At 41.5% G+C, this 25,296-nt stretch overlaps 1 protein-coding gene across 1 annotated transcript in view; it reads right to left on the bottom strand.

Annotated features, from left to right (window-relative positions):
* Positions 1 to 25,296, bottom strand: part of LOC104840287 (exocyst complex component 4-like) — a 328,127-nt gene that overhangs the window by 289,020 nt on the left and 13,811 nt on the right. The window contains exons 2-3 of the mRNA XM_010581112.1: positions 7,833 to 7,978; positions 3,748 to 3,836 (exon numbers count right to left, since the gene is read on the bottom strand). Of these exons, the coding sequence (XP_010579414.1) occupies positions 3,748 to 3,836; positions 7,833 to 7,978 (235 nt within the window). The remainder of the gene's footprint in view (positions 1 to 3,747; positions 3,837 to 7,832; positions 7,979 to 25,296) is intronic.

Below are 25,296 nucleotides of genomic sequence, written 5' to 3'. Positions count from 1 at the left end.
TCTTTAAAAGGGGTAAAAAAAAAAAAAAAAATCAAAATCAAAATGCAGATCTTGCTGTGGTCTGGGATTCAGGAAGATTAATGAGATACCTAAAAGGGAACAGCAGCTTATAATAGAAAGAGAGGATAGTACATTTTTAACATAAAGTTCAAAGAGAAACTTTTCTTGATGGTTAAACTGCAAAGATTTCTCAGCAAAGTCATCTCATCTATTGTCCCTATTGACTCCCTACATTGACTTTTTGTCACCTATTGCATCACGTTCAGGCTCTTCCAATTCATCCAGAAAGGGCAACATAGTCTTGTCCCTATCCACACTAATTCCTATATGTTGTCCTTTACTTCTTTGTCAGCTCATAGGCTTTGTTCTTTCCAACCCCACACTAGCTCAGCAGCTGGAAGTCTGCATAGCTCTCTTTTGCATCCTCCTCTCTTGAAAACGCTCACAGTCTCCTGCTCATGACAAATGTTGCCTTAAGATTTGTCTTGTATCAATAAGGAGTCACTCTTTCATGAAATCTGGCTGTGCCCATCAGTAACGAGTTCTGAACCCAGGAAAGGAGCTATTTAAATACAAATCCTCAGTTCAGCCTAACAGCAATAGTAACGACAAAAATACCCCGATCTCAGCCACAAGGTACCTGGAAGAGGACACAGATGTGGACTGAGTCACTGCTGTTCTCTACTGTCTTTTTAAAGCAACATGGACAACTGGTCAGGTCAGGGTGTGGAAGCAACTGGGAATGACAGAAGGGAACAGGACTCATGACAAAGAGACCTGAAATTTTTAAGGCAAGTGTTGCAGGCTCCCTGATGAGCCCGTGTCGTGGTTTAACCCCAGCCAGCAACTAAGCACCACGCAGTCGCTCACTCACTCCCCCCCATCAGTGGGATGGGGAAGAAAATCGGGAAAAGGAGTAAAACTCGTGGGTTGGAATAAGAACAGTTTAATAGAACAGAAAAGAAGAAACAAATAATGATAATGATAACCCTAATAAAATGACAACAGTAATAATAAAAGGACTGAAATATACAAATGATGCACAGTGCAATTGCTCACCACCCCGCCAGTCAATACCCAGTTAGTTCCCAAGCAGCAATCCCCCCACTCCCCCAGTTTATATACTGGGCATGACGTCACATGGTATGGAATACCCCTTTGGCCAGTTTGGGTCAGCTGTCCTGGCTGTGTCCTCTCCCAACGTCTTGTGCCCCTCCAGCCTTCTTGCTGGCTGGGCATGAGAAGCTGAAAAATCCTTGACTTCGTTTAAACACTACTCAGCAACAACTGAAAACATCAGTGTGTTATCCACATTCTTCTCACACCAAATCCAAAACATTAACACTATACCAGCTACTAGGAAGACAACTCTATCCCAGCTGAAACCTGGACACCCCATCACTGCTCCAAACTTAGTGCTCTAGACAGCTTCACAATTCTTTGCTTTGAACACACATTTATCCCACGCAGTTTGTAACACAGAGGTATTAGCTGTGGAGAAGTTAAAAATCCTACTGCCCCCTGGTATAAGAAAACGATGATGCAATATAACAGCTTACACTTTACAACAACCTTGTATTGGGTTTGTGTGGCAAGGTTTTGGTAGTGGGGGGCTTATGGGGTGGCTTCTGTGAAAAGCTGCTAGAAGCTTCCCCTATGTCTGACAGAGCCAAGGCCAGCCGGCTCCAAGATGGACCCACCGCTGGCCAAGGCTGAGCCCATCAGTGACGGTGGTAGCGCCTCTGGGAGAACATATTTGAGAAGGGAAAAAAGTTGCACGGGGCACAGAAACTGCAGCCGGAGAGAGGAGTGAGAACTTGTAAGAGAAACAGCCCCGCAGACCCCCAGGTCAGTGCAGAAGGAGGGGAGGAGATGCTCCAGGCGCCGGAGCAGAGATTCCCCTGCAGCCCGTGGGGAAGACCACGGTGAGGCAGGCTGTCCCCCTGCAGCCCAGGGAGGTCCATGGGGGAGCAGATCTCCACCTGCAGCCCGGGGAGGACTCCACGCCGGAGCAGGGGACGAGTGATGAGTCCTGCCTCTGAGGAGGAAGGAGCAGCAGAGACAACATGTGATGAACTGACCCCAACCCCCATTCCCCGTCCCCCTGCACCGCTGGTGGAGGGTAGGTAGAGAATTTGGGAGCGAAGTTGTACCTGGGAAGAAGGGAGGGGTGGGGGGAAGGTGTTTTAAGATTTGGTTTTACTTCTCATTACCCTACTCTGATTTGATTGGTAACGAATTAAACTAATTTCCCCAAGTCAAGTCTGTTTTGCCCATTACAGTAATTGTTGCATGATCTCCCTGTCCTTATCTCAACCCACGAGCCTTTCATTATATTTTTTCCCCTGTCCAGCTGAGAAGGGGAGTGATAGAGCGGCTTTGGTGGGCACCCAGTGTCCAGCCAGCGTCAACCCACCACAATGCTGCTGAACTGGGTAACTTCTTCCAGTTAATCCTGGGCACAAGAGCACGTGACAGATTTTGAAGGTGAAAACCGTAGTCTCAAAAGGTAAAGAGCTGTAAGATAAACACCTTCCAAGTCTGCATAAATGGTGATACCATAATTTAAAAGACAGGTATCTCCACTTTATTTTATTCCTATACGCTGTCAGATCTTAGTGTGGGCAGCTGTCAACTTCAGTACATCTTTATCTCACATTCTTCCTTCACAGTCCATCCAGAAGTATGTGAATATTCACCATAGAGTGAATAACTATATCCTTAATCATCAATACTAAGACCATCTTTATAGAGTCACCTAACTGAAGCGATCTGTCACGAGAACACTGTATGTCTCTCAAGGCTTCTTTTCACACTGCTGTGGGTTTAACTTGTCGCTGAGGTCAGCTAAGTTACAAAAGGAGGAAGGGAACATGAAATCATCCAAAAATTCTCTTGTAAAATATAAAACATCTTCAATTAAAAGTCAACTTTTATCACGGGTAAGATTTCAAGGAGAAATTCTACCCTTGTCCATCACTATAATATTTGAAAAGTATATATTATTTTCTTCTTAAGATTAGCCCAGTAAGAAACTAGAATATATGATCAAAAAGAATTTAGTCCTGCTATACATTATGGTGACAGCCTTAAGATTTTGCCTTGATTTTGCTCCCAAAGCCAACACTTTTGTGAATTAGACCATTCAGAAAAAAAAAGTGAAATGATGCCATGCTCAGGGAGAGAACTCTTCTCTGTGTATACACAGCACTTGCCACAAGCAATGTAAACCAGCGAGAATAGCCCAACTCTTCCAATTCACCATTTTCAAACACTCTGCAACTCTTCAAGTGTTATACAAAAGACAAAGAATTGGTCACTTTAGTCCATACAACAGAAACTTGTAGCTTCAAATATGAGACGACTGAGCTTAGCTCCCAAAGCAATCCAGGGTAAGTACCACATTCAGCATATGATGCAAGGAAATAAACTGCAGATAAGGAAGCAGACAGTAGCTCCAAGCATCCAAAAGCAGTGCTCACGGTGAGATTGTCTGCATTTCACCCATTGTTTTATGAGTATCTTTTAAGACCTTGACCTCTAGCTGAAAACACAGGGGGAATAAAGAGAAACCCTGCTGCTTCACAACGTAATAAGAATAAATAAACAGAGCTTAAAAACTGCAGAGATTTAGACAGCCTGTGTGGCAAAATAGAGAGGTATTAATACCCTGACGTAGCATGAACAGGATATTCAAGCTCCTGCAAAAGAGAATTATTCAAACTAGTACATTATCTATTTCCCCACCTTGAAGTTCTCCACTTCTGCTGTACAGTTCCCTCCTCTGCTCACGCAAATAGGCACTCATGCTAATAGCATGGGAGGAGGACTCAAACCTGTAATTAAAAAAAAAAAAAAAAAAAAATCCAGTCAGTTAGCCATCCATAGAAGCATCCTTCTTGTAAGCACCAGTCACCTCTAAACAAAAAGGACTTCCCTGCACGTTGGAGCAAATTTACCAAGGCAGACAAAAGCCCATCTTTCCTGTAAAACTCCCCATCACTGATGCACCACGTTCTGCCACCCCTGATCAACACAGCTCTGCCAGCAGCCACCCATGACACAGAGCTGCCCGCAAAGCACCGAGATGCTCCTCTGCTCTATCAGCTGGGAGCACCCAGGCATTTAGGTAGGAATGGCGCCAAAAACTGGTAAAATCCAAACCAAAGCCATAGGCTAGCACCATCTAAATTGCTTACCCATACCTAAAAATTAAAAAGCAACATTCTCCTGAAAACTAGGGAGTAATAAACTATGAAGTATTTGTCATATGGCTCTAACACTCCACAAGGACCAATCTGAGAGGCAGAGAGAAATATTTTCCAACTACTCTATCCCCATAAACGTGATTTTTTGCACTTGATAGCACAAGGCCACAGACCGGGCACTGACCCGACACTCCAGGGTCTCCGGACGTCTCTGGGCTTGCCGTGCCCTGAGCTGGGTGTCCCTGTGATCGCAAGTGTCCCATGGCCAAGGACTCGTGACAAGACTGGAAACACGAGCATCACAGCAGAGAAAAGGCGCAAGCATTTGTAAGCTTTCTTGTGCAACAGTGTGAAGGTTATTACTACTAATGAGGCTCTTCTGCTTTAATTTGGACTGCGAGTGTTAGTATTATTGCAACTGAACTAATAACAATCTATCAAAATACAACAAACACTTAAGACTTTAATTAAATGAACAGTAAATTCTTGGGTCTATATTTATGATGTGCTCCCTTTCGCCCCTAGCGAGATATTAAGCGCAACATTATCACCATGGCCCCGAGGTCTTCTCCAGGCATCGAAACCAGAAGCTTCAGGTCAAGGCAAACTACAGCAATAAACCTCAGTCTCTTCCTTGACACAGCGACTCAGATTATCCCTCGGAGCCCTGCACTGGCTTTTGCTGCAGGACCTCATCGCATTCACTTCTTCCCCACCGCCATCCAGTTTCTCTCCCATAGTTTCCCTCCTCTGCTGTCTCCTGGATCTGCTTTTTTCCTGTGTTCCTACTTACACTTAACTCCCCTACTCTTGTAACTCCTTTCCCCATGCTGATCCTCCCACAGCAAAGCTTTCAAAATATTTTTGTTTTACATAGAATTACATATAATTACAGCCAAGCCTGAGACTAATGTATTGGGTGTTCAACATCTGTTTGCACAATTCACTCCTTTCCCACCTATGCCCAATTTCCATCTTGCAAATCTGATCTGTAGGGAGATGGCAACCTGAATGTGCACTTGGCTACCTTTTGGAAGAGAAGAAAGCCAGGTTTATGATGGCATGAACTATCTGAATTCCCAAAGTCCCCTCATCTGAAGTTGTCTTTTTTAAGCCAACATTAAACAACTAAATACATTGTGAGGTTTTTTTTTTTTTTTTTTTTTTTTAAATTACGTCCATTTTAAAGATAGGGAAACAACAATTCAAAGTCTCTTCCAAATGCTAGCTACTGATTTCCAGACAGCAGGACACAACTGACAACTCCTTATCCTTCCCACTATTGCTAGAATAAACAACTAGCAAAAGTACTTAGTATTTATAAAATTAGCTTACAGCAAACTATCAAAGGACACAGCACAAACACCTGCATCCATCTGCAAATAAAACGCGAGGTGGAGCCCTGCCCTAAGAGACTTCTGAAGTGAGGAATTAAATGTAGATATTCTGATGACAAGCTGAAGGCTCCTCTGATTTGGACAGAACTAATGGAAAGGCAAGAAAAAGAGCCTTGCAGCCTGGCATGAAAAGCAGTGAAGATGGGAGAGGAGACAAGAATAACACTCCATCAAACACGTACATCCCTCAGTGGACTGAGAAATTCCATTTCAGCGGAGATTTCCACAGATACAGTGACAGCTGACAGAAGACAGATAACCAAATAAGAGATCCCAATAAGTGCTGCTGTCACTGCGGTGCCGGCAATGACTCTGTGACAAGACCATGAGTGGTAAGAGACATCCTGCTCCTATGAGGTTAGGCACCTTCCCTTTAAACAATTAAACCCACCTTCACTCTCTCTTGACAAACTAATATACAGCCTTAAACTGCTGTAGGTGAAACAGAGCACCCTTATTCCTCAAACTTAAATGGTCCAAGTACACCCAAGAAGAGACACAATATCAAAAGGTGGGCAGCCCTATTTTGCTCCAATACACATCTGCAAGTCAGAGCAAATTCCAAGAGTGTCATTCTCAACCCAAAGAGTCATGGAAGTGTTAAAAAAAAAAAAAAAAAAAAAAATGGTGAGGGGAATAACCATGGGTTGAGAGGGGCAGGAGGCACCTCTGAAATCCTCCAGGCAACAGTTAACCTTCTAACAGAAGATCACATAAACACCTCATCCTGTGACAGGGAGAGAAGGCAGCGTGGAAGACTTCGATTTCTAACCGGGGCCTTAGGTACTACAAGAAGACAGCCACCAGATACACGTGCCCACGGGGCAAAGCACAGGGAGTTCTGCATAATCAAGAAATAAATTTTAGCTGAAAAAAAAAACACAACAAACAATCTGTAAAAAGGACACAGAACACAAAGCTCCCCTCCCACTCACCTGAAACAGCTGATTACTCTCAGCCTTTCCCATTACTGAAGTTCCTGCATTATTCCCCCACCACATAATGATCTACCTCCAATCACAAATGAGGGGTTCTTCATTACAAAAAAATACCCAGACTTGATGGATCCACGTCTCCAGCAAATCAGGGACGAAAACACCAGCGCACTTCCAATCGCTCCCCCTCCAGCAAATATTCCACTAGATTTTTTTTTTAACCTTGTGCTCTCTTGACTCCGCAGAGCAAAGCCTCATAAGGTTAAGCAGCACTCAGATGAGTAGCAAAAAACAACCCAAGCCCTGCAGCAGCTTATAGTCCAGAGGGTGCTGAGGACCCATCAGATACACTGCTCCTGCTGCAGCTGACCACGGTTAAAAGGTTACTGCTCCAAGCTGCTGGTACTCTCTCTGTCATTCCCTCAAACCCGCTGTGAAACTTGCTCATTCCCTCAGCAACTATTTTCGAACAATCTCATCGTTTAAAAAAAAAAAAAAAGTATATTAAAAAGATTATTTTGGTGGTTCTGAGTTAAAACAGCAGCCACACATGTAGTTATGCTGGCAGAGCCAAGGAAGCTGTGATCTTTGAACTTGGAGCACCTGCTGCCAAAACAGGACATTTTGGTATTCCCCAAAATCCTCAAGAGGCCAAAGAGAATGACCAGCACATGTAGACAGCAGAAGAGATGAAAACTCAGCACAGCTCACCTGAACCTAGGTGTAATAACACGGCCATCTCTTGTCTCCTAACAGTGCTGCTCACCAACAACTCCTCCTCACTCCTTATTCTTGCATATCAAATTTTTTCCCCCAAATCCTTCCCTTGGCCACCTAGCCTCTCATCCTCTCTCTTATACTCTCCTCCCAACCACTTCTTTCCACTCTGAACTCCGAATTAAAGGAGTTAGTGATAGGATTAACTGCTTAGTCTATCTAGTAATTATACAGTTATCTTAATTCTCTTTGTCCAGTCCCCTTTATCGCACTCTTTAACAGGTCCTGAATTTACCGTGGACAAAGACAGACATAATGTATCACTGCATGCTTTGCAGAAGCTTGTATAACGAGATCCCAGTCCCGAGAAGGGCCCTGGAAAGAGCTACACTCTAAAAACCAGGGATGAATCCATAACAGAGATCTTACCGAGGCTTCAGCTTTGGGCATTAAATCTCCATCTCAAAACTTAGACTCTCTCACACTGTGAAACTGCGATTAGCAGCCAGTGTTGTGCAATACTCGAGGCACCAAAGACAGCTCAGGCACAGCTTTAACATCGTCCCAGCACTTACTTGAACAAAGGGGTTTTAGGCCTTTGTGGCTTCTTCTTTGCAAAGAACGCTGCAAATTCTCTCCCAGAGCTGGCGTAGCTAAGCTGGGTGGATGGCTCCGAGGCAGTGCGGGTGTTCTTCATATCCAGATATTCTGTCAGCAGCATCTGTGAACAGAAGGAAGGAGAACTCAGCATTCGAAATAAAACAGCATTATTATGTAATGTCTAGGACCCTTAGGTACCCTATAAGACTGGAAAATTAATAAAAATCTCAAAAATTTAATTAATGGAAACCTAGCTTTATTTTCAGAAATGTGATCCTAGTGATTTATATGCCACTGTCACTAATTTGGTAAAAGCTCGTTTGGCATTACTTGACCAACTCAATCTGCTACAAAACCCTGATGGTACCAAAGGTAACTTGCAAGAAGTCCCCACTCCTCCCAAAACCGATTCTATCAGCAGCAGTAACAGGGACATGGTGGGTGGGTTGTTGGCTGGCCTTTACAGACTGATTACACACCACCGCTCTTAAAAACATAAAGGTTAGCAAAATTGATCTGTTCAGTGACAAAAGCATATTTTACATATGTGTATGTATGCCTATATATTTGCTATATATATAGAAATATAAAACAACTATGTGCGTGTTCGGGTGCATGTGCTGCAGGTCACGTATGCTGTTGGAAAAAAAAATCCTGGGAATGCTGCAAAAATTGCCCTTTAATAGCTCTCAAAACAAATATGCTTCTTTTACCACTGAAAATATGAATTCCCACAGCCATCAGTTTTGCCAACGTAGTTTAGGATTGATTCTCCTCTAGCCCAGTATACTCAGTAAGGGGTTGGGGGGTCCCTTTGTGAGATGAGGGTCCCCTCTGTGAAACCCTTGCAGCCCTGAGCAGTGGCCTGATTTTTGATGCTGTTTAAGCAACTCCATGGTACAGAAGTAGAAAGAGATTCCAAGTCATTCACTTTTAATTTCCTTGTGTCTGCAGATGGAAAGAAACCCCTTAAAAATTAACTTTTGTCAGTGCATTCAGAAAGTCACTGTTTATTTTCAGAAAATTCTACCTACTCGGAGGCTATTAGTAATGTGTTCCATTTTAATAATTAGCTAGTCAAAGCCCATCAAAGAGAGTTGTCTGTAATGAAAGGAACACATCAGTACTGTGCGAAGTTTAAACAAATTACATAGGAATAAATGTCTAGGCAAATGGTATCATGCCCCTAATTAGAAACAATTCAGGATAGCTTGAGAAAAAAAAAATACAAACACAAAGAAACTTCGACTCCTAAAACATCTCAATTAAAACTTTACCTGAGCACAAGCTTTTAAAATGCATGCTTATTGTTAAGAGTAAAAATAATCACTGCGCTAATTTTTAACAGTAATTTACCAAATCCGTTTGTATTCGCCTATTTGCATTTCATCTTCTCTACTTGAATTAACAACCCTAAAATCACCACAAAAATGTAATTAAACCCTCAAACTTAATCAAGTTTTAAAAAAAAGAAAAACACTTAGCAATTTCTTCTCCCATTATGGATGAAACCTATTTAGAATGGATTCCACGACTCTGGTGTCACTTTATATCCAGGACTAAGAAATGTAAAGCGTGTAATACAGTACTTGGCTCCAAGATTACAATAAGCCAACAGAGGTTTGAGCTAGGAACATAATGAATTATCCCTGTTGGTTAAAAAGTGAAACAGAGAAACAGAAGATGAGTTTGTGGTTAGATGTTCAGAACCATTCTGAAAACACTGTTGATCACAAAAAAGAAGAGAAAATTGTTAATTTATGGTATTACTAGATAGGCAGGGCAGGATGGTTAGACTCAAGGCTCTGAAAAAGTCAAAAGCTGTAAAAGCAGTGAAAATAGCTGGTTTTGATAACTATTCTCAAGGTTCATCTTTAAGTTATAAAATTCAAGCATAGCAGAAACCGTGCGAGACAGATCAAAGCTCTTTCTGCTCCAGTGCCCTGTATTCAACAGTTACACAAATTCTTCAGAACGAAGTAATTAAGTGTAAGCATGGCTGAGCAGTTACAATACACAGCCAAGTGGGAGAGAAGTTAAGACAGGCGAGATCTTCAACACACAGTACATTTGGCTTATAACTGCAGCATGAAGATTAAAACCCTTACAATTTTTAAGCAATACAATTAACACGTGGGCCAGTCTGAAAATCTTGCCAACTACTTGCCACAAAAAATAGCCTGAACTTTTCGTTTCTCATTGCGTTGTGCAATGCATGGCCTTCACCCAATGTCATCGGCCTCAATTTATTCCCTACGTCTAGACAGTCCAAGTTATCCAGTTGTTCTGCTCTCATAGTCCTAGTACAGGAGTTTAATAAGTATAATATTTCAGTGTTGGAAGCTGCGGCCGGGCCATGTACTTATTAAAAGCTAGAACTTTAAATCCACTTAAAAGAAAAGAAAAACCAGACATTCTCCTGCCTATCTAAGCGAACAGGAGCTTTCCTTAACCAACGAAGTAAGGGATTTCATGATTTGGTCCCATAACACCTGATTAGTAGTTGCTAAGCCATCAATCAAAAACCTTGTTAGACATTAATCACATGGACGTACAGCAAGATTTATGAGTGACTGTAATGTCTGCAACATCCCATTCATCTGTAACAAGGACTTTGACTTTCTGCTCAATGGTTGAATTCTGCCATCCATGTAGTATATTTACATCAATGTCAAACAAATAAAGCCATACATAAAGCAAAAGAACAAAGCACTCTTTCTCCAACTGCTCTTTGGAAATGAAAATGAATATAAAATGTTTTCTTAAAAAAGCAATATTTATGGATTTGGAGGCTTAATTAAATTCTCAAATTTCAAAAGGTCATATCAATATGTGTAGCCTACCACGTTGATCTGATAACAGCTTGCACTACACTGTCTTCCTGAACTGCAACAGGGCAAGAACAAAATTGCTTCTGTGTCTGACTGCTGTTTGCACTTGCTGCGACTCTCCAGATCCACAGTTTTTTTTCTTTGGCTGAGCCCCATGAGAAGTTGTATGAGTCGTTATGTCTTATCATGCTCAAGATTGACCTATGAACAAAGCATGGGCAATAAAACATGCCTGGCCACAGGGCAACAGCTAAATTCATTCCTTATTTGTACCTCTTGTGAGGTTTTAGATTGGAGGCCTGAGCTCTGAATAAGCTCTATTCCATCAATTAAAAGCTGCAGATAGGTATTTCACATCCTCATATACTCTGAATCAAGATGGATGCTGAAGTGTGAACAGTTCGCTCCATCAGAAAATCATGACAGTTCCAAACTCTACACCATCAACACTGATTTTCATTATGTCTTCATGTATTTGAGGGGTGCAGGAAACCAGATGAAAACTAGCACCATACCATGAATTTTGCAAGGGTAAATGGGATGACCAGGTAATTACTGGCCTCTCCACCTCATATTGATCAGAGACAAAAATCACAGAACAGATGATAGAAGACTCTATTAAAAAAGAATTAAGGGAGAATAATAGAATTCATGTCCAGCAACATGGATTTACAGAACACAGATCTTGGCTAGCCGGTGTTCTTATGATGATGACAAATTTAGCTTTAAATAAACAGAGAGAGATAAAGTGATATTTCCACCAAGGATCTGACAAAAGCCAAACACTAAAAGTCAACACAGCATCAACTAAAAGAAAAATGGGCAGGCACTTGACAAGATCTTTAACATACAACTAGAAATGAGGAAACCACTGATATCAGATTTTGCAAGGTCCCAGAAATCTTAATTCCTCTTTTCCTTTTGTCTTCTGTATTCCAAGTGAAATACAAGACTATTCCAGAATGCTTCTCTTTTGTTGGATAGAAATCTTCTAATTTTCAGCCTAATTTTGGGCTCTCTTCATTTTTAAAACGATAATAATCAGAAGCAGCTTAATCAGACAATGAAAGCACATACAGGAGTGGCTGCAGCAACCCCTTTGTGGACTGAATGGACCCGAACTTTTCCCATTTCAAATTCCTATGAAAATAAAGACTAGAGAAGGTTTGTAAATTATTATGTTTGGGGGGAAAAATGGTAAATAATAAAGTGAACACAGCATTAACACAATAATATAATTTTCTTTATTATTATTGTTATTATTCATAATACAATCAATCTACTGTAAGAATTCCAATATGAGCAGAGGTAAATCTTTACATCTAGGTGAAAAAAAAAAAAAAAAAAAAGAAAGTCATGATCTATAGGATTGTTGTGTGAAGCTGTGACTCTAGCAAATTTGGGAATATTGAAGATAATCAACAGCACAGAAAGTCCCACTGTGACCATGGGTATTAGTTAGCTAATTGAAAATGGCTATATAAAGCAGAGAGTTTTGTCAGAAGTAAAAGTTTACAGCTGTATCACTCTGTATTGGTCTCACATCTGGAATGCCAAATGAAACCCTGGCATTTATAAACAAAGAGAGATCGGGGGAAAAGCGGGTAGAAGGGTGCACAAAAGAAGCCTGAAAGTTATTAAAAGGCTGGAAGGCACGACTTACAGCAAAACACCGAGAAGCCACGAGCTCAGTCTTGTTAGCTTAGCAAAGAGAAGGCTAAGAGGTTACTGGATCAGCCTGCAAGCATGCAACACAGAGGGCACAGAACTGAGGAAAAAAATCTTCACTAATGAATTTAAAAAAAAAAATTTAAAGGCTGGAAGGTTGAAGCTGGACAGGCTTTGACAAACGGTTAGGCATACATTTCCAGAGCATAATTAACCACTTACATCAAAGGTTACACCATATTGTCTGTCACTTATTCCCCCCCCCGGTCAAGACTGGATGCCTTTCTAAAGCATGCGCCCTCTTTCAAACAGGAATTAATTCAGGAAAGTACCGTGGCTTGTTTTACGCAGAGGTCAGACGAGAAGATCACAACAGCTCCTTATAATCTGGGGATCTTAATAAAGCCGTCACACCACTCGGCGCCAGCTCTCAGGCTCCTGCGTGAAGGAGCCATTAGTGTTCAAAGTACTACTGGGACACTGCACCTTTAGTTGCCGGTTTGAGTTGATATAGGAAATAAAAACAGCTACTGGTAACATTTGTGTTTGGCGAAGAGGTTTGTGCTAAAGAAGGCTTCTCACCCAGGCCCAGGCCACCTCGCTCGTACTTTGAGGAAACTGTAAAAACCCAGAAAGAACTCTCTGAGCATCTGAGAATGTCTCTACTATTTTGCTATGCAGTACTGGCAATTGAAAACAAGATTTATTTTCAGCTTATTGCTCCGACACACCGGGCAGCTGCAGAAATGTTGGCATGACGCCCTGTGGACTCCTCCGGAGTTGTACCAGCCTCTGAGAAGGCTTTGGAGTTACATTTTAGTAAGACCTAGCAGGAGGAATCAGAAGCTGAGACTACAAAGCAGAAGAGAGATTTCCTAATGGGATTTCAATGAGGAAAGTTAGTTAAAAACAGAAGAGCAGATTCAAATTATCCTATAACCCCTGGTTCAATGGGGATGCGAGGACATGCCCAGAGACAGCAAACCATGGTACATGCGTTGAGGAAAGCCACAAAATTCCTCAGAGATAGTGATATTCAGCCACAGATAATTCCAGCGGCAATGAAAGCAACTGCAAACGAATCATGAAAGAAAAAAGCTGGGAGTTCAAGTAGGATGCACTACTGTGACATGCACTTACTTCTTTGTAAACATCCAAAAAGAGGCTTCGTTCTTGAAGCTCTGGAGACAGGAGGGAACTACTAGCAAAGTGCCAGAAAAACACAAGAAAAGCAGTGACACTCTATGTGAGAATAGTCTATAGCTAATTACCCAGTAATTTGCTGTATCAAAAGTTTTAATTATTAAAGTGCTGCAGTAATTGTGGAATTCAACAAAAAAGAAAAAAAGTAACAGTTAATTGAATTCTAGAAGCACTGAGCGTTCTGTGTAAGTCATACCACATCGAGAACAGGGGCTGAGTACACACCTGGCAAACACGACAAAGGACAAAGCAGTAAGGTGAGTCTGAAAGAACAAGAACAATTTTCAGGTGCCGTGAATACTGTTCAATGCTGCAGAACCTGCTTTATCTAATCCTCTTGTTACCCATGAAATTAATTTAACTGAAACATAATAATAACAACCCTTCCAGAATTAATTCTCTCAAGGCATCACCCAATTCCATTATTGTACAAGCAGCAAGAATTCCTTTTGTTTTTCATTTTGGGGAAAAAGTAAAAAATAACCCCACAACTATTTAGATAATACTATCATTGCCAGTGCTACTACATTCATTATCAACGCTAACTGCCAATTAGCACAACTATTACTGTAGACCTGTGAACGTGCATCTACCTCCAGGGAGGAAGGGAGGGAGGGAACAAACCTCAAAACTACTTTAAAAACACAGCTTCTTAAAAGCTGTTTTAATTGGCAATGAATCGTACACCCGCTCAGATCACTTTGGAGAGTTTAAAACCAGAACCTTTTCATTTCACAAGCTTTTGATAACACGTGCGTGGACTTTATAACCTCAGCACCACGGGCTCTGACTCTACTTGGTGTATGGATGAGCTGAAGTCACTTGAGACATATAAACTAATATAATGGGTTTCACAGTTGCTAGCAGAGCAAAAGGAGACACTGTTAGGTGCTGTCACAGCCATCAACATCAGGCTGTAGGTTCCTCAAACAAGCCAGCACTGGGCAGCACTCATTTCATTTTCCCACTCTTTACACAAGCTGCCACAACAGCTTACACATCTATCAAGAAAGGGACTTCGGTTCAGTAACAAGTGCCCGGCGTAACGATTTGAATAGCGGCGTTTTCTGCAAATGTTGGCTAATTAACCCTCTGATATATCAACACCCCTGTGACATATCATTATCTGATTGAACAGATTTAAAGTGAAACCCCGGTCCCGCTACAAGTGCCGCGACAAACATCGCTGACTTGTACAGGGCGAGGTTTGCATCCACTGACTCTCAGCCGCTGAGAGCATGAGAGATTGTGTCTTATCACTGACAAACACACAAGATAAAAGGCCTCTTACCGTTACTAACTTTACCCCATTCCCTGTGCCGCATCAATATTAGAAATTTCATCTTAACTTATACTTGTGGCTCAGAAAATAAGCAGCTACAAGAAAAAGCAGCTGAGAGACTACAGCAGGTAACCTTATCTTCTGCAAGATGCGAGCAGGCACGTGATGCCTCTTCTCCAAGTCCTCAAGGGGGCTTTGCAATTGCTTTCTAACTTTAGTGGCTCTAATATCCATATAACCAACAATCCGGTACCAGCTCATACAAAAGTACATGATGAAGGTCATCTCCAGTTTAGTGACGCATAAAGTTTTAAGACATTTTCACTGAAATTTAGTCATCTGGCCTCCATAAAGGAGAACGGGAGCGGGGCTGTCTTTTTTTTCCACCTTTCCCAGTAGTTCTGCTGTTTTATTTATTTATTTTAACACAAGAGGAACAAATACTGATGACAAATTTATTTAAGCTACCCGTAGTCAACTTGAGTAACTGGGTCATAAAACAAATGGACAGCATTTATTTTTCTCCAGGCACCTCAGCTGTTCTGCAAATACAGATTATGCTAGCAGAAATGCTCCAAGTAACAAGGCCACTTTCTCATTTTGGTATCAGACCCTTAACACCAAAACAAAACAAAATAAACAGAATAAAGGTGGGCAGCACGGGAAGCCAGTCAGGATTATTTGTTTCCTCCAAAGAAAATCCACATTCGGATGCGTGGTTCCGTAGTAAAACAGGCTTTTCATCTGCATGACAACAACTGGAATCAGTGAGACCTACACATTAACACAGCTTGGTGGGGTTTGGTTGAATATTGCTCAATGCTTAGGGAAAAAATTAAATCCTTTTGCAATTTTTGACAATGTCGTGGTTTAAGCCCAGCCGGCAACTCAGCCTCACAGCCACTCGCTCACTCCCTCCACGTCGGGATGGGGGAGGGAATCAGAAGAGTAAAAATGAGAAAAGTCATGGGCTGAAATAAAGACAGTTTAATGGGTAAAGCAAAAGCCATGTGCGCAAGCAAAGCAAACCGAGGAATCCATTCCCCACTTCCCATGGGCAGGCAGGTGTTCAGCCATCTCCAGGACAGCAGGGCTCCAGCACACCTGACGGTGACTTGGGAAGACAAACGCCATCACTCCCAACATCCCCCCCTTCCTTCTTCTTCTTCCCCCAGCTTTATCTGCCGAGGATGACGTCCCATGGTCTGGGATATCCCTTGGGTCGGTTGGGGTGAGAAGCAGAAAAGCCCTTGGCTCTGGGTAAGCACTGCTCAGCAGTAACGAAAACATCCCTGGGTTATCAACACTGTTTCCAGCACAAACCCAAAACACAGCCCCATACTAGCTATTGGGAAGAAAATTAAGTCTATCCCAGCCCAAACCAGCACATGCAAGTAAACCCAACTGGCTTCTGGGCAGTAACCTGTAATTGTTAGGACTGTTTGACGACTACATAAAAACACACCTGTGTGTATATGTGTATAAATACATGTATGTGTGTATATAAGTGTGCATTTATGTACATATGTATATGCATACATACACACACACGTATATCTTTAGCACATGGTCCTTCTGATATGATTGATGAGAAGTTGTAAAATACATATGGTCCAGTACGATGCAGAAGAAGAACTAGCCAACTGTATGCTAAAATGGACTAAAAAGCAATGAACTTCATCAGAAAGGTGTAATTACCACCTGCTTCATAAACGGCACAAAATGAAGTATTTTCCTGCAAGATTAAAACACGCTGTCTTTCAGTTTGACTGGACTTTCTTTTGTTCATGTAGCATATAAAAAGGTCAAGGAGGAGTGTAAGAGTTGAACAGGTAATTGAGTGCAGACTTCTGCTCTGCAATTATAATTTAGCTAAGCTTCACTGGTTCTGCACATTTTGGAGGTGGGGAGGATACAGTTAGAAACTTATGTTTATAACTGAAATAAAGCTAAATATTTTTAAATCACAAAGAAAGAGGATATATTCGCTCACGTTTAGCGTCTACTATACACCCACCTTTCAGAGCATCCTCTGTCTCGGGGAAGAAATGTGCAATTCTAAGGCACAGGGGAAATGGTGCTATGCTTAACCCAACTGATCTGAGCTTCTGCTACTCAAACTGGCACATACAACACAGCAGCAGCAAAGGGAGGAAAAGGCAGCATGCTGTTTAAATACCAACCATGTTAACTCATGGATTATACAGCACACTTCATGTATTTCATGCCTTCAACTAATTGCTTAAGACATCCTGCTCTAGTGTAGATGGTAACAGTAGTGTGCCCTCAGTCTTCATTAAATGCCAGCTCTTAATAACAGACTCCAAAAGGGCTTTAATTGCATTTAGTCGCAGCTCCTGAACTTTAAAAGTTGTTAATCAGATTTCTATGTAAATGGAATGACGATTAAAGGTTAAGTACAGGTTTCTGAAATTTCAGCAGTTGAAGACGTATTGCCCTTAACAGGAAAGAGAAACTACCAGCCTTGACAGGAACTAAACATCTTAATTAAATACTCAGAAGTACAGTACTTATTTCTGTGTGAAGTTCTATTTTCAAATGTCAAACTTAATCAGGCACTTGACAAAAACGTGCAATATCCCTACAGCACAGAAGAACAAAAATGCCTTGGGATTCTTTCCTGAGGAAACACCTGTACATCTCCCGGTCCTCAGCTCCCAAACAAATCCAAATTCTCAAATCCAAATTCTCCAAGCCACTTGTCCCAAACAACGAGAAGGAAAGTTTTATGACTCTAAAACTGCGGGAGTCCAGCTGAGAAATAGGATACAAGATTTTTCAACATGTCAGCTTTTCTCCTGCTCACTCAGTTTATCCCTGTAACAAGCGTCATGCTGCCAAATAAACATAAGGGTCCTCATAAATCTGACTTGCAGAGATTTATTTCCCTTGAGGGTACAGCCCATCAATTATCACCAGTCAAAAGTATAAAAACTTCTTTGCCGGGAGTAAATTTAGTATGTCTGTACGGTGGTCTGTGAGCAGCTTGTTGCTCTGTGTTTTGGTGCCGAATACTACTGAGAGCATCCAGGCATGCTGCTTTCTGCTGCTGAACTTGAACCCTGAGCTACCCAGGACATTCACATCGACCAAGCAGTTCAAGCCCCGTGCTCCCTCCCTCGTGCTGCTGCTGGTAATTAATCTAACCTGCACATCCGTAACCTACGGACTCATTATAACAAATATAAAAACTGAATATGTCAGTTGGACAGAAGTCCAAGCCCCATTTGAAACCTCACTTAAGATTTACTCCAATTAATTAGGATTCCAGTCTCCAATTTCAACTGATTTGCAGGGATATATGCATTTCGTTGTTGGTGTGCGCATTCTGTGCTTAGAGGACTATACAGCAGTGACAAACAGACCTAAGTGGGAACCATGATAGGATACTTCATACCAAAACACTACAAAATAAGAAGTATTTCATGCAACTCAGGGTTCAGATCCTAATCTGAGTGAACAGCAAGTGCACCCGGCATTAGCTCAGAGGCTGAATAAGGGACTTCAGGACCAAAGACCTTTGCCTTGGGTCATACAGACACTGGGATCAGCTGCAAGAGAGACTGACCCACCTATTTCACATACATGGTAATTTGACTATATAGCAAACAAATTAGCACACATCTTCATATACCATCATGAATGTTAATTAAAACAAAACAAACCCCTCCCCCCAACTGGAAGTACCCGAGTATTTGTATAACTAGATACAAAACTACACCTATTTCTTACAGAATTAATATTTAAAACTAGATTTTAAGTCTGAGTTGTTTTTTAATGACAAACTACATCTGATCCTACGAGAATATATTTTTCCAGTAAGCTTTATAGCTGCTATAGCAACTGCTAACCCACTGCAGCAGCGCTGCATGGGAGAGAAAAATCAGCCAAGAAAAAATGTGTACAGGGGAGGTGACTATTATACTTAAAACCCAGGGCATGAAAGAAATTTAGCAGTGGAAGCTGCACAGACAGAGTTTGCCTCTAAGCAATATCAAATAGTGAGAAAGAAACGGTGTAAGGAACAATGGAAGTTAATTAAAGTGAGTAACAGAACTGTATAGCCACCAGTTGCTTTATCTTCTTTCAGATCAATTAAAAACTTCATCACAGTGACTTGAAAAAAGGAGAACAAGCAAAGAAACTTCCACCCACCTCTTCGTAATACATTGCTGTAATAGGAGACATTACCCACAAAAGTGATTTACCAACCAGTGACAGGCATGTGAAGGAGTAAAAGTGGATTAAAAGAAGGAAGTCTGCTATAGCTAAACCCAGTATTGTTGATTAATTATATATAAAAGGCTTTTAAACAGATTTCGCAAGAAGGGCTACGACATCACATTTTAAAAAGCCTACATTTTGTAAATTCGTATGTAATCTCTTGCATTTGTCAGGAATAACGTGAAGGCTTCCAGATCTTGCACCTTTCAGAGTTTTCAAGAAGATGGCACCAAACAGCCCTGTTTAACAAGCACCAGACTAACAAAAAATGTTTCCCTGACTGTTTAAACCCGTTGGCATTTTCTAGTTGACCAAATCCTTGAAGATTCAACCACATCTGAATCTACAACTGTGGCCCAGAGGCAAAGCACCTAACAGAGAGATACGGCCCATAAAATGAGTTGTGTGAAGGGTTTATACAAAAGAACAGCTAAATACTAGGGCAGCAAATGTAGGCTTCAGTATGAACAAGCCTAGTGACTCCAAGACATTGATAAAAGGGCATGTTCCCCTTTGACATCAACCCAGCAGCCACCATTTCAAGCCCAGCTTATAAGGCCACTGACATCTTTGAAATGACATCAGAACTAGAGAACCTCTTTGTCAAACTTACAATAACTATGGTTTTATATTCCTCCCATTCCCAAATGGATGGAAGTGCATAGCAGTGCAGTGCTGTCAGCAGTCTGGGTTTGGAGGCTTAATATCACACACTTTAGCAAAAAAAGTGCCCCTGACCTTATTCCGTATTTCTGTAACGCTTCAGGGTCTTCGACATTATTACAAATATCCTGATGCCAGAGGGGGGAGCTCACAGCATAGAGAAGATTCCCATTTTCAGGCTTGGGGGAAAAAACAATAAAAATTTCAAATTGTTTACAACTCTAGTGCATGAGCCGTTCCAGACTTTTAAAGTACCCATCAGGATTGCTATCCCTTCTGCCTTTTATGCTACAAAAGGTAGAGCACCAGGCCACCAAAATGCCAACGTTAAGCAGATTGTAACGTTTCTGAACATATTCCATTACAGTAGATACTTGAATGCCTTTCTGCATCAGGGAGCCTTTTCCTCCCCCTTTCATGAGCTTATCAAATGAAGCTAAACAGTAACGCTTGCATCTAATGATACTAGGGACCTTGTAATGGGATTAGGAAAAACACCATCATTAGTTTCAAGGAGGAATGTGACCTTGAAGACATTTCTTATTCCGCACTTTAAAGGGATGCAGTAGGAACAATGGAATTAATTCCTACATAGGGATGAGGAATGGGCAGGGAGAAGCAAGGGGCTTTCAATTCCCAAGCAGACATTGTCTTTCCTCCCATATTTATGGTAGGTAAAAAAGCAAATGGATTACCAGAATGAAACCTGGAACAGAGAAGGAAAAGACAGACCCTTCCTAAAGGCAGTCTGAAAGGCCCTTGGCTCAACAAAAGCCGGTTTTAACCAAGCATCCAACTTCAAACCACTACACGCAATGGCCAGTATGAAACTACAGTTTCTTCCCCGACACCCACTTATCTGACCCCCAAGTCAGATCAGCGAGTGGCACCGCGCAAAGCGCCAAAGGTCCTTGCTGGGACAGGGCATGGGGGCTGTGAGCACACAAACATCAATGCCGGCTGAGCTCTGCTTCTTCCACAACCCTGACAGATAGTGTCATTCGAGTCTTCCAAGGGCTCTGCGGACAGCCACTCATCAGGACGACTCGCCTGCAATCCCACCTGAGGCCTCCGGTTGGAAAGTGCTGAACCCCCAGCTTACCTTCTGAAGTACTTCTCAGCACTGAGAATACTCTGCGCCCTGCTGAAACACATTCGATTTGGCAACTGTTCAAATTCTTTTAGATAAAATTTCTCCAGCAAGGCCTGCAACCATTGCTTTTGTTTACTCAGAAAAGCGTAAGTGCTTCTGGAATCACTATGTGGCTTCCAATATCCAAACCAATCATGCATGTCATTGTATCCTTTGGTAAAAACATTTCTTTAGATTGCCAAAAGGAAGAATAAATGCAATAGCAACATTTTAAAGCTAAGAGCCTGACAAAAAAAAAAAAAAAACCACTTTGTATTTTTACAGGATCTAAAGGAAACAATATACTGGTACTGTTGCTCAGAAAGGAGCCACACCTGAACAGCACCGTGACATCTCCATCCAGCCTTTTACTACCTTACTGTAAAACACCTCTCTTTCATTCTTCGACATGCAGGATGTGTATTTGTCCATATCTTCCCCAGCAGGAATCCCAGAGCCTGGTCCCTTCTACTGAAACTCTAGCTTACATGAACATCCTGAGGCTACTGCCATATAGTCAGTTTTTAATGATAATATTCTTCTGTTGCACTGCTATAGAACAATAGAAGTGAGGATTTGCTTTGTTTGTTTTGAAAACTGAAAGAAAACCAGTGCAATGTATCAGGTCAGAAAGCAATCCACTCCAGAGGGCTGGATATTTGAATTCAGGTTCCAGCTCTGGCTCCAACCTCTCTGAATATTCATTTTACTGGTGCGTGGTATTGAACAGCATCAAAGATAGGGACGGGGACAGATAAGTCCAAACAAAAACTACACTGTCCGCAACAGGGGCAAAAAGGCAGAGTACGTTTGTATAACACCTTAACCCTTACAAAAGCCAATGCTAAATCCTGCACCGACATAAAATGCCAGGTTCATGCTGAAGTCTTCGCAATGCGTGTGAAACTGGCAGGGTAACGCCACTGGGTGGAGCCAGGATAAAGCAGATGGCTGCAACATAAATTTCAGCGCTCTGCCAATTTTGCTACCACTTAAGTGCTGGCTTTCTCAAAAGAAAAGCTGCCGCTGCCATGGCAAATTCTGTCCTTCGAGATTCAACCACATCCCCTGTACCAATTCCCTCCTGCTCCTAAATTTCAGAGATTAAAAGTGTATTTATTTACTCAGAACGCTGCACAGACACCGGCCATCACTTCACGCTACCAGAATTATTAAAACAACCTTCTTGCATCCCCTGTAACACCACAAAAAAAACAGAGGGCTGTCAGATTCAGAGATGAAGGGACTACCTACCATTTCAAGCTTCTGGGTATTCATTTTACAATCTATTATGCTGTAATCTGTAAAGCCCAACCTTCACAGCACAAGACTGCAGTCGGACATGCAGACCTAACTCAGTAATGCAAGTCTATGGGTCCAGTTATGCTATGGTACATTTAACATATATACATATAACTTGAAAAAAAGTTAAGTACTGTATGCCTTCTAACCATGAACAAGAGTTAGAAGAAACGAATAGACAAAACCTACATTAACTTGTCTCCATTTCAGATAGTTACTTGTGAGGTTTTTTAAGACGTTTGTGACTCACAAGGGAGTCTGTAAATTTACTGTCTTCTGCAAGCTAATAATGTTGGCAGCTATGAGTTACCTATTTATTGGTGTGTGATACCAATCCATCTTCAATGGATAAGAAAAGCTGTTACTTAAGAGTTCTCCCTCCCCCTTTTAGCATGCACAGCTTCTAGCAAATAGAATTTTTTCAAATGCAAAAAAAAAAACAAGTTAAAAAAATGCAAAGCAACAGTCTCCACAGCAGTTGATAGAAAAGAGAGGAGGAAGACAGAAGAAGTTACATTACTCAGCTGGGCAACATGGCAGGGAGATTTGTCACTTTTATTTACAACTGATAAAATCGGGAGGCTTCGGAGAGACCACACAGGATGGAAGAAAGCTACTGGACCAGGAATCGAAGAGATCCAGAGCATATTTTCAGTTCATGTATCAGTTTGCAGCATAACCTTCATTTCTTCTCTTTCTCAAGCCACGTTCTTTGCCTCAAGCAACATTTAACAGAGAATTTTTTTCTGAATATCTCTTCAGTGACAAGTATACTAGGGGTCTGATCTTTGCTGGACTCTCTTAATATTACCAAGATGCAAATAAAAATGGCACTGAGAACAGATGTATCTGTAACATGGCTCCAAGGAAGGGCAAAAAAATCCAGGGCCACAGTTACCCCCTACAAATGCAATGATTCCCAAGATAAGATGGTAAGCGAGAGTAGGTTACAGTCAAACAAAGAAAAGGCAACAGCACATTTTAAAATACACTGTGCACTTTAAAACCTACAGACTTACAAATCACTGTCAAGTATGAGCCAGCAGCTCCCAAGTGCTTCCTTATTCCCTTCCATTAGTCTGCTGCTTTTCCCCTGATCCTATCAGTCATAAATGGAGGACTAATATATACCTTTATTTTCAAAAAGTTTAAATGCATCGCAGTCCAAGTGTAAATAATTTATAAATCAAGGCAAGTAAGATTCTGGTACATGGCTGCAATGAGGATAAAGCTTTTAAGAGAAGGAAGATGCATGCACATCCATATAAACACACACACAGTTCGCCACTGCCAAGGAAGACTTCACAAGGAAACCACCACTCCCCCTCCCTCCTCCTTCAGATTCCCTTGATTTTAATATTGCTCCTTCAACCAAAAGCTCATTACTAATCCAATTTTAATGTCACTTGAATTCTTACAAATAAGGAGACCACACAGGGAGCTGATGATTTTAATTCTGGCACTTAAATCAGAAGTGTGAAGTTAAATGCAACACATACCCTCCCCCTTTCGTTAATTCTACGTTTAATTGCAATGTCTTGTTCTTCGAAATCCCAACTTGCAAGGCAGTATTTAGAACTAAATCAAACAGGCAAAGTTTCAGCCTTTGATAACCCACGAGCTTGTGGATTGGCTCTCTCACATCTCATCCATCATTGTGGATGGCAGGACTATAATCCCAGTGATTTTCCTGGAATCACAGAAAATTGGAAGAGACCTCAAGAGATCACCTACTCCATCCCTGCGCCCCAAAGAACCTGTTATGTTGTCATGTCTGACAGATGCTTGGAAGTTTTTAAGGATGCTACACAACAACAATATAACATCCCTAAATCATTCACTGCTTACATACACTACCCATTAGGTTAGACACAAAGACAAGAAATGTTCAAGTCTCCCTTGCCAGTCTTTAAGCTCAGTACTTCCTATCCGATCACATCCTGGAAAACATACGATTCCACTCCTCTTTTCAACTCTCTTGATATATTTGAAAGCAAAGGCCTCCCTCCACCCCTTCCTCTTCTTATCTATAAGTAAATGGATTGTTTCTTTTTAACTCAAGCCTTTTTTTTTTTCCTAAATCTGCGATCATGCTGGTTGATCTCCTTTGAATTCCCCTCCCTGTTCTTTGGCTTCTTCCTTGAGACCAGAGTCAAAGAGGACATAGGACTGCAGCTGAAATCTTTTCAACAATGACTAGCACAGGATTATTTCCAGACGTCCTGCAGGCCATGCTCCTCTGGTACTCAGCAGGGCAATACTTGACTTTTTTTGGTGACATACTGATTCACATCTCATTTGTAATGCCATGTACCACACGACTCCTTGGCGAAAGATGAGACATACCCAACTCTCCACTTCACATCCATACATGGAAACAGCCAAATGCATACCTCTCCTTTTAAATTTAGTTTATTAAGATCTTCCAAATTCTAATCGTATTCTCCAACATGCTTCCAAGCCCCACCTTCCGGCACTGTATTGGCACATTTTACGATTCTCTGCTGCATTATTCAAGACATTAACAAACATATTGAATAGCATCAAGCCCCCGACAAAGCACTCAAAAGAGACATTAGATAAATCCCTTAATAGCAAACCCTTCGTAACTTCTCCTTTTCCAGCCAGTTGTTTACCCCACCTCATTACAATTTTATCTACACCATAGTTTCCAAAGTCAATTATGAGAAAAAGCATATGAAACACTAGTAGAAGGCTTACTGTCACCAGGACATAGGCTACCCACTGCTCCTCCCTCCTCCACAATCCCTGCCACCAGCTCTCAGAAGGAAATTAAATCAGTTGACAGCTTATGCTTGACATACAGCAATAGTAATTCTTCCTCTAATTTTATATATTACTTAGACAGTTTATGGGTTTCTACATTTTTTTTGAGAATTCAGTTAACTGCTTCAGAAGTCCCTGTGTTCTCCCCGTTTGCCTGACTCCTTTTTAAAAAGGCTGTGCCTAGATTCTCCTTTTTACAGTTTCCCATAATCTCCTGAGATTTTTGAAAAATGTTATTCTCCTTGGATGAAGGTGTTGCTTATGCTATGATTGTCACGGAGCAGAGGGGAGAATAATGATGACGACCAAGGGTAGGTTATTGGGGG

Source organism: Haliaeetus leucocephalus, unplaced genomic scaffold, assembly GCF_000737465.1.
Source record: "Haliaeetus leucocephalus isolate CR32 unplaced genomic scaffold, Haliaeetus_leucocephalus-4.0 Scaffold751, whole genome shotgun sequence".
Classification (NCBI taxonomy): Eukaryota; Metazoa; Chordata; class Aves; order Accipitriformes; family Accipitridae; genus Haliaeetus; species Haliaeetus leucocephalus.
This window is presented reverse-complemented; position numbering and strand designations above follow the sequence as displayed.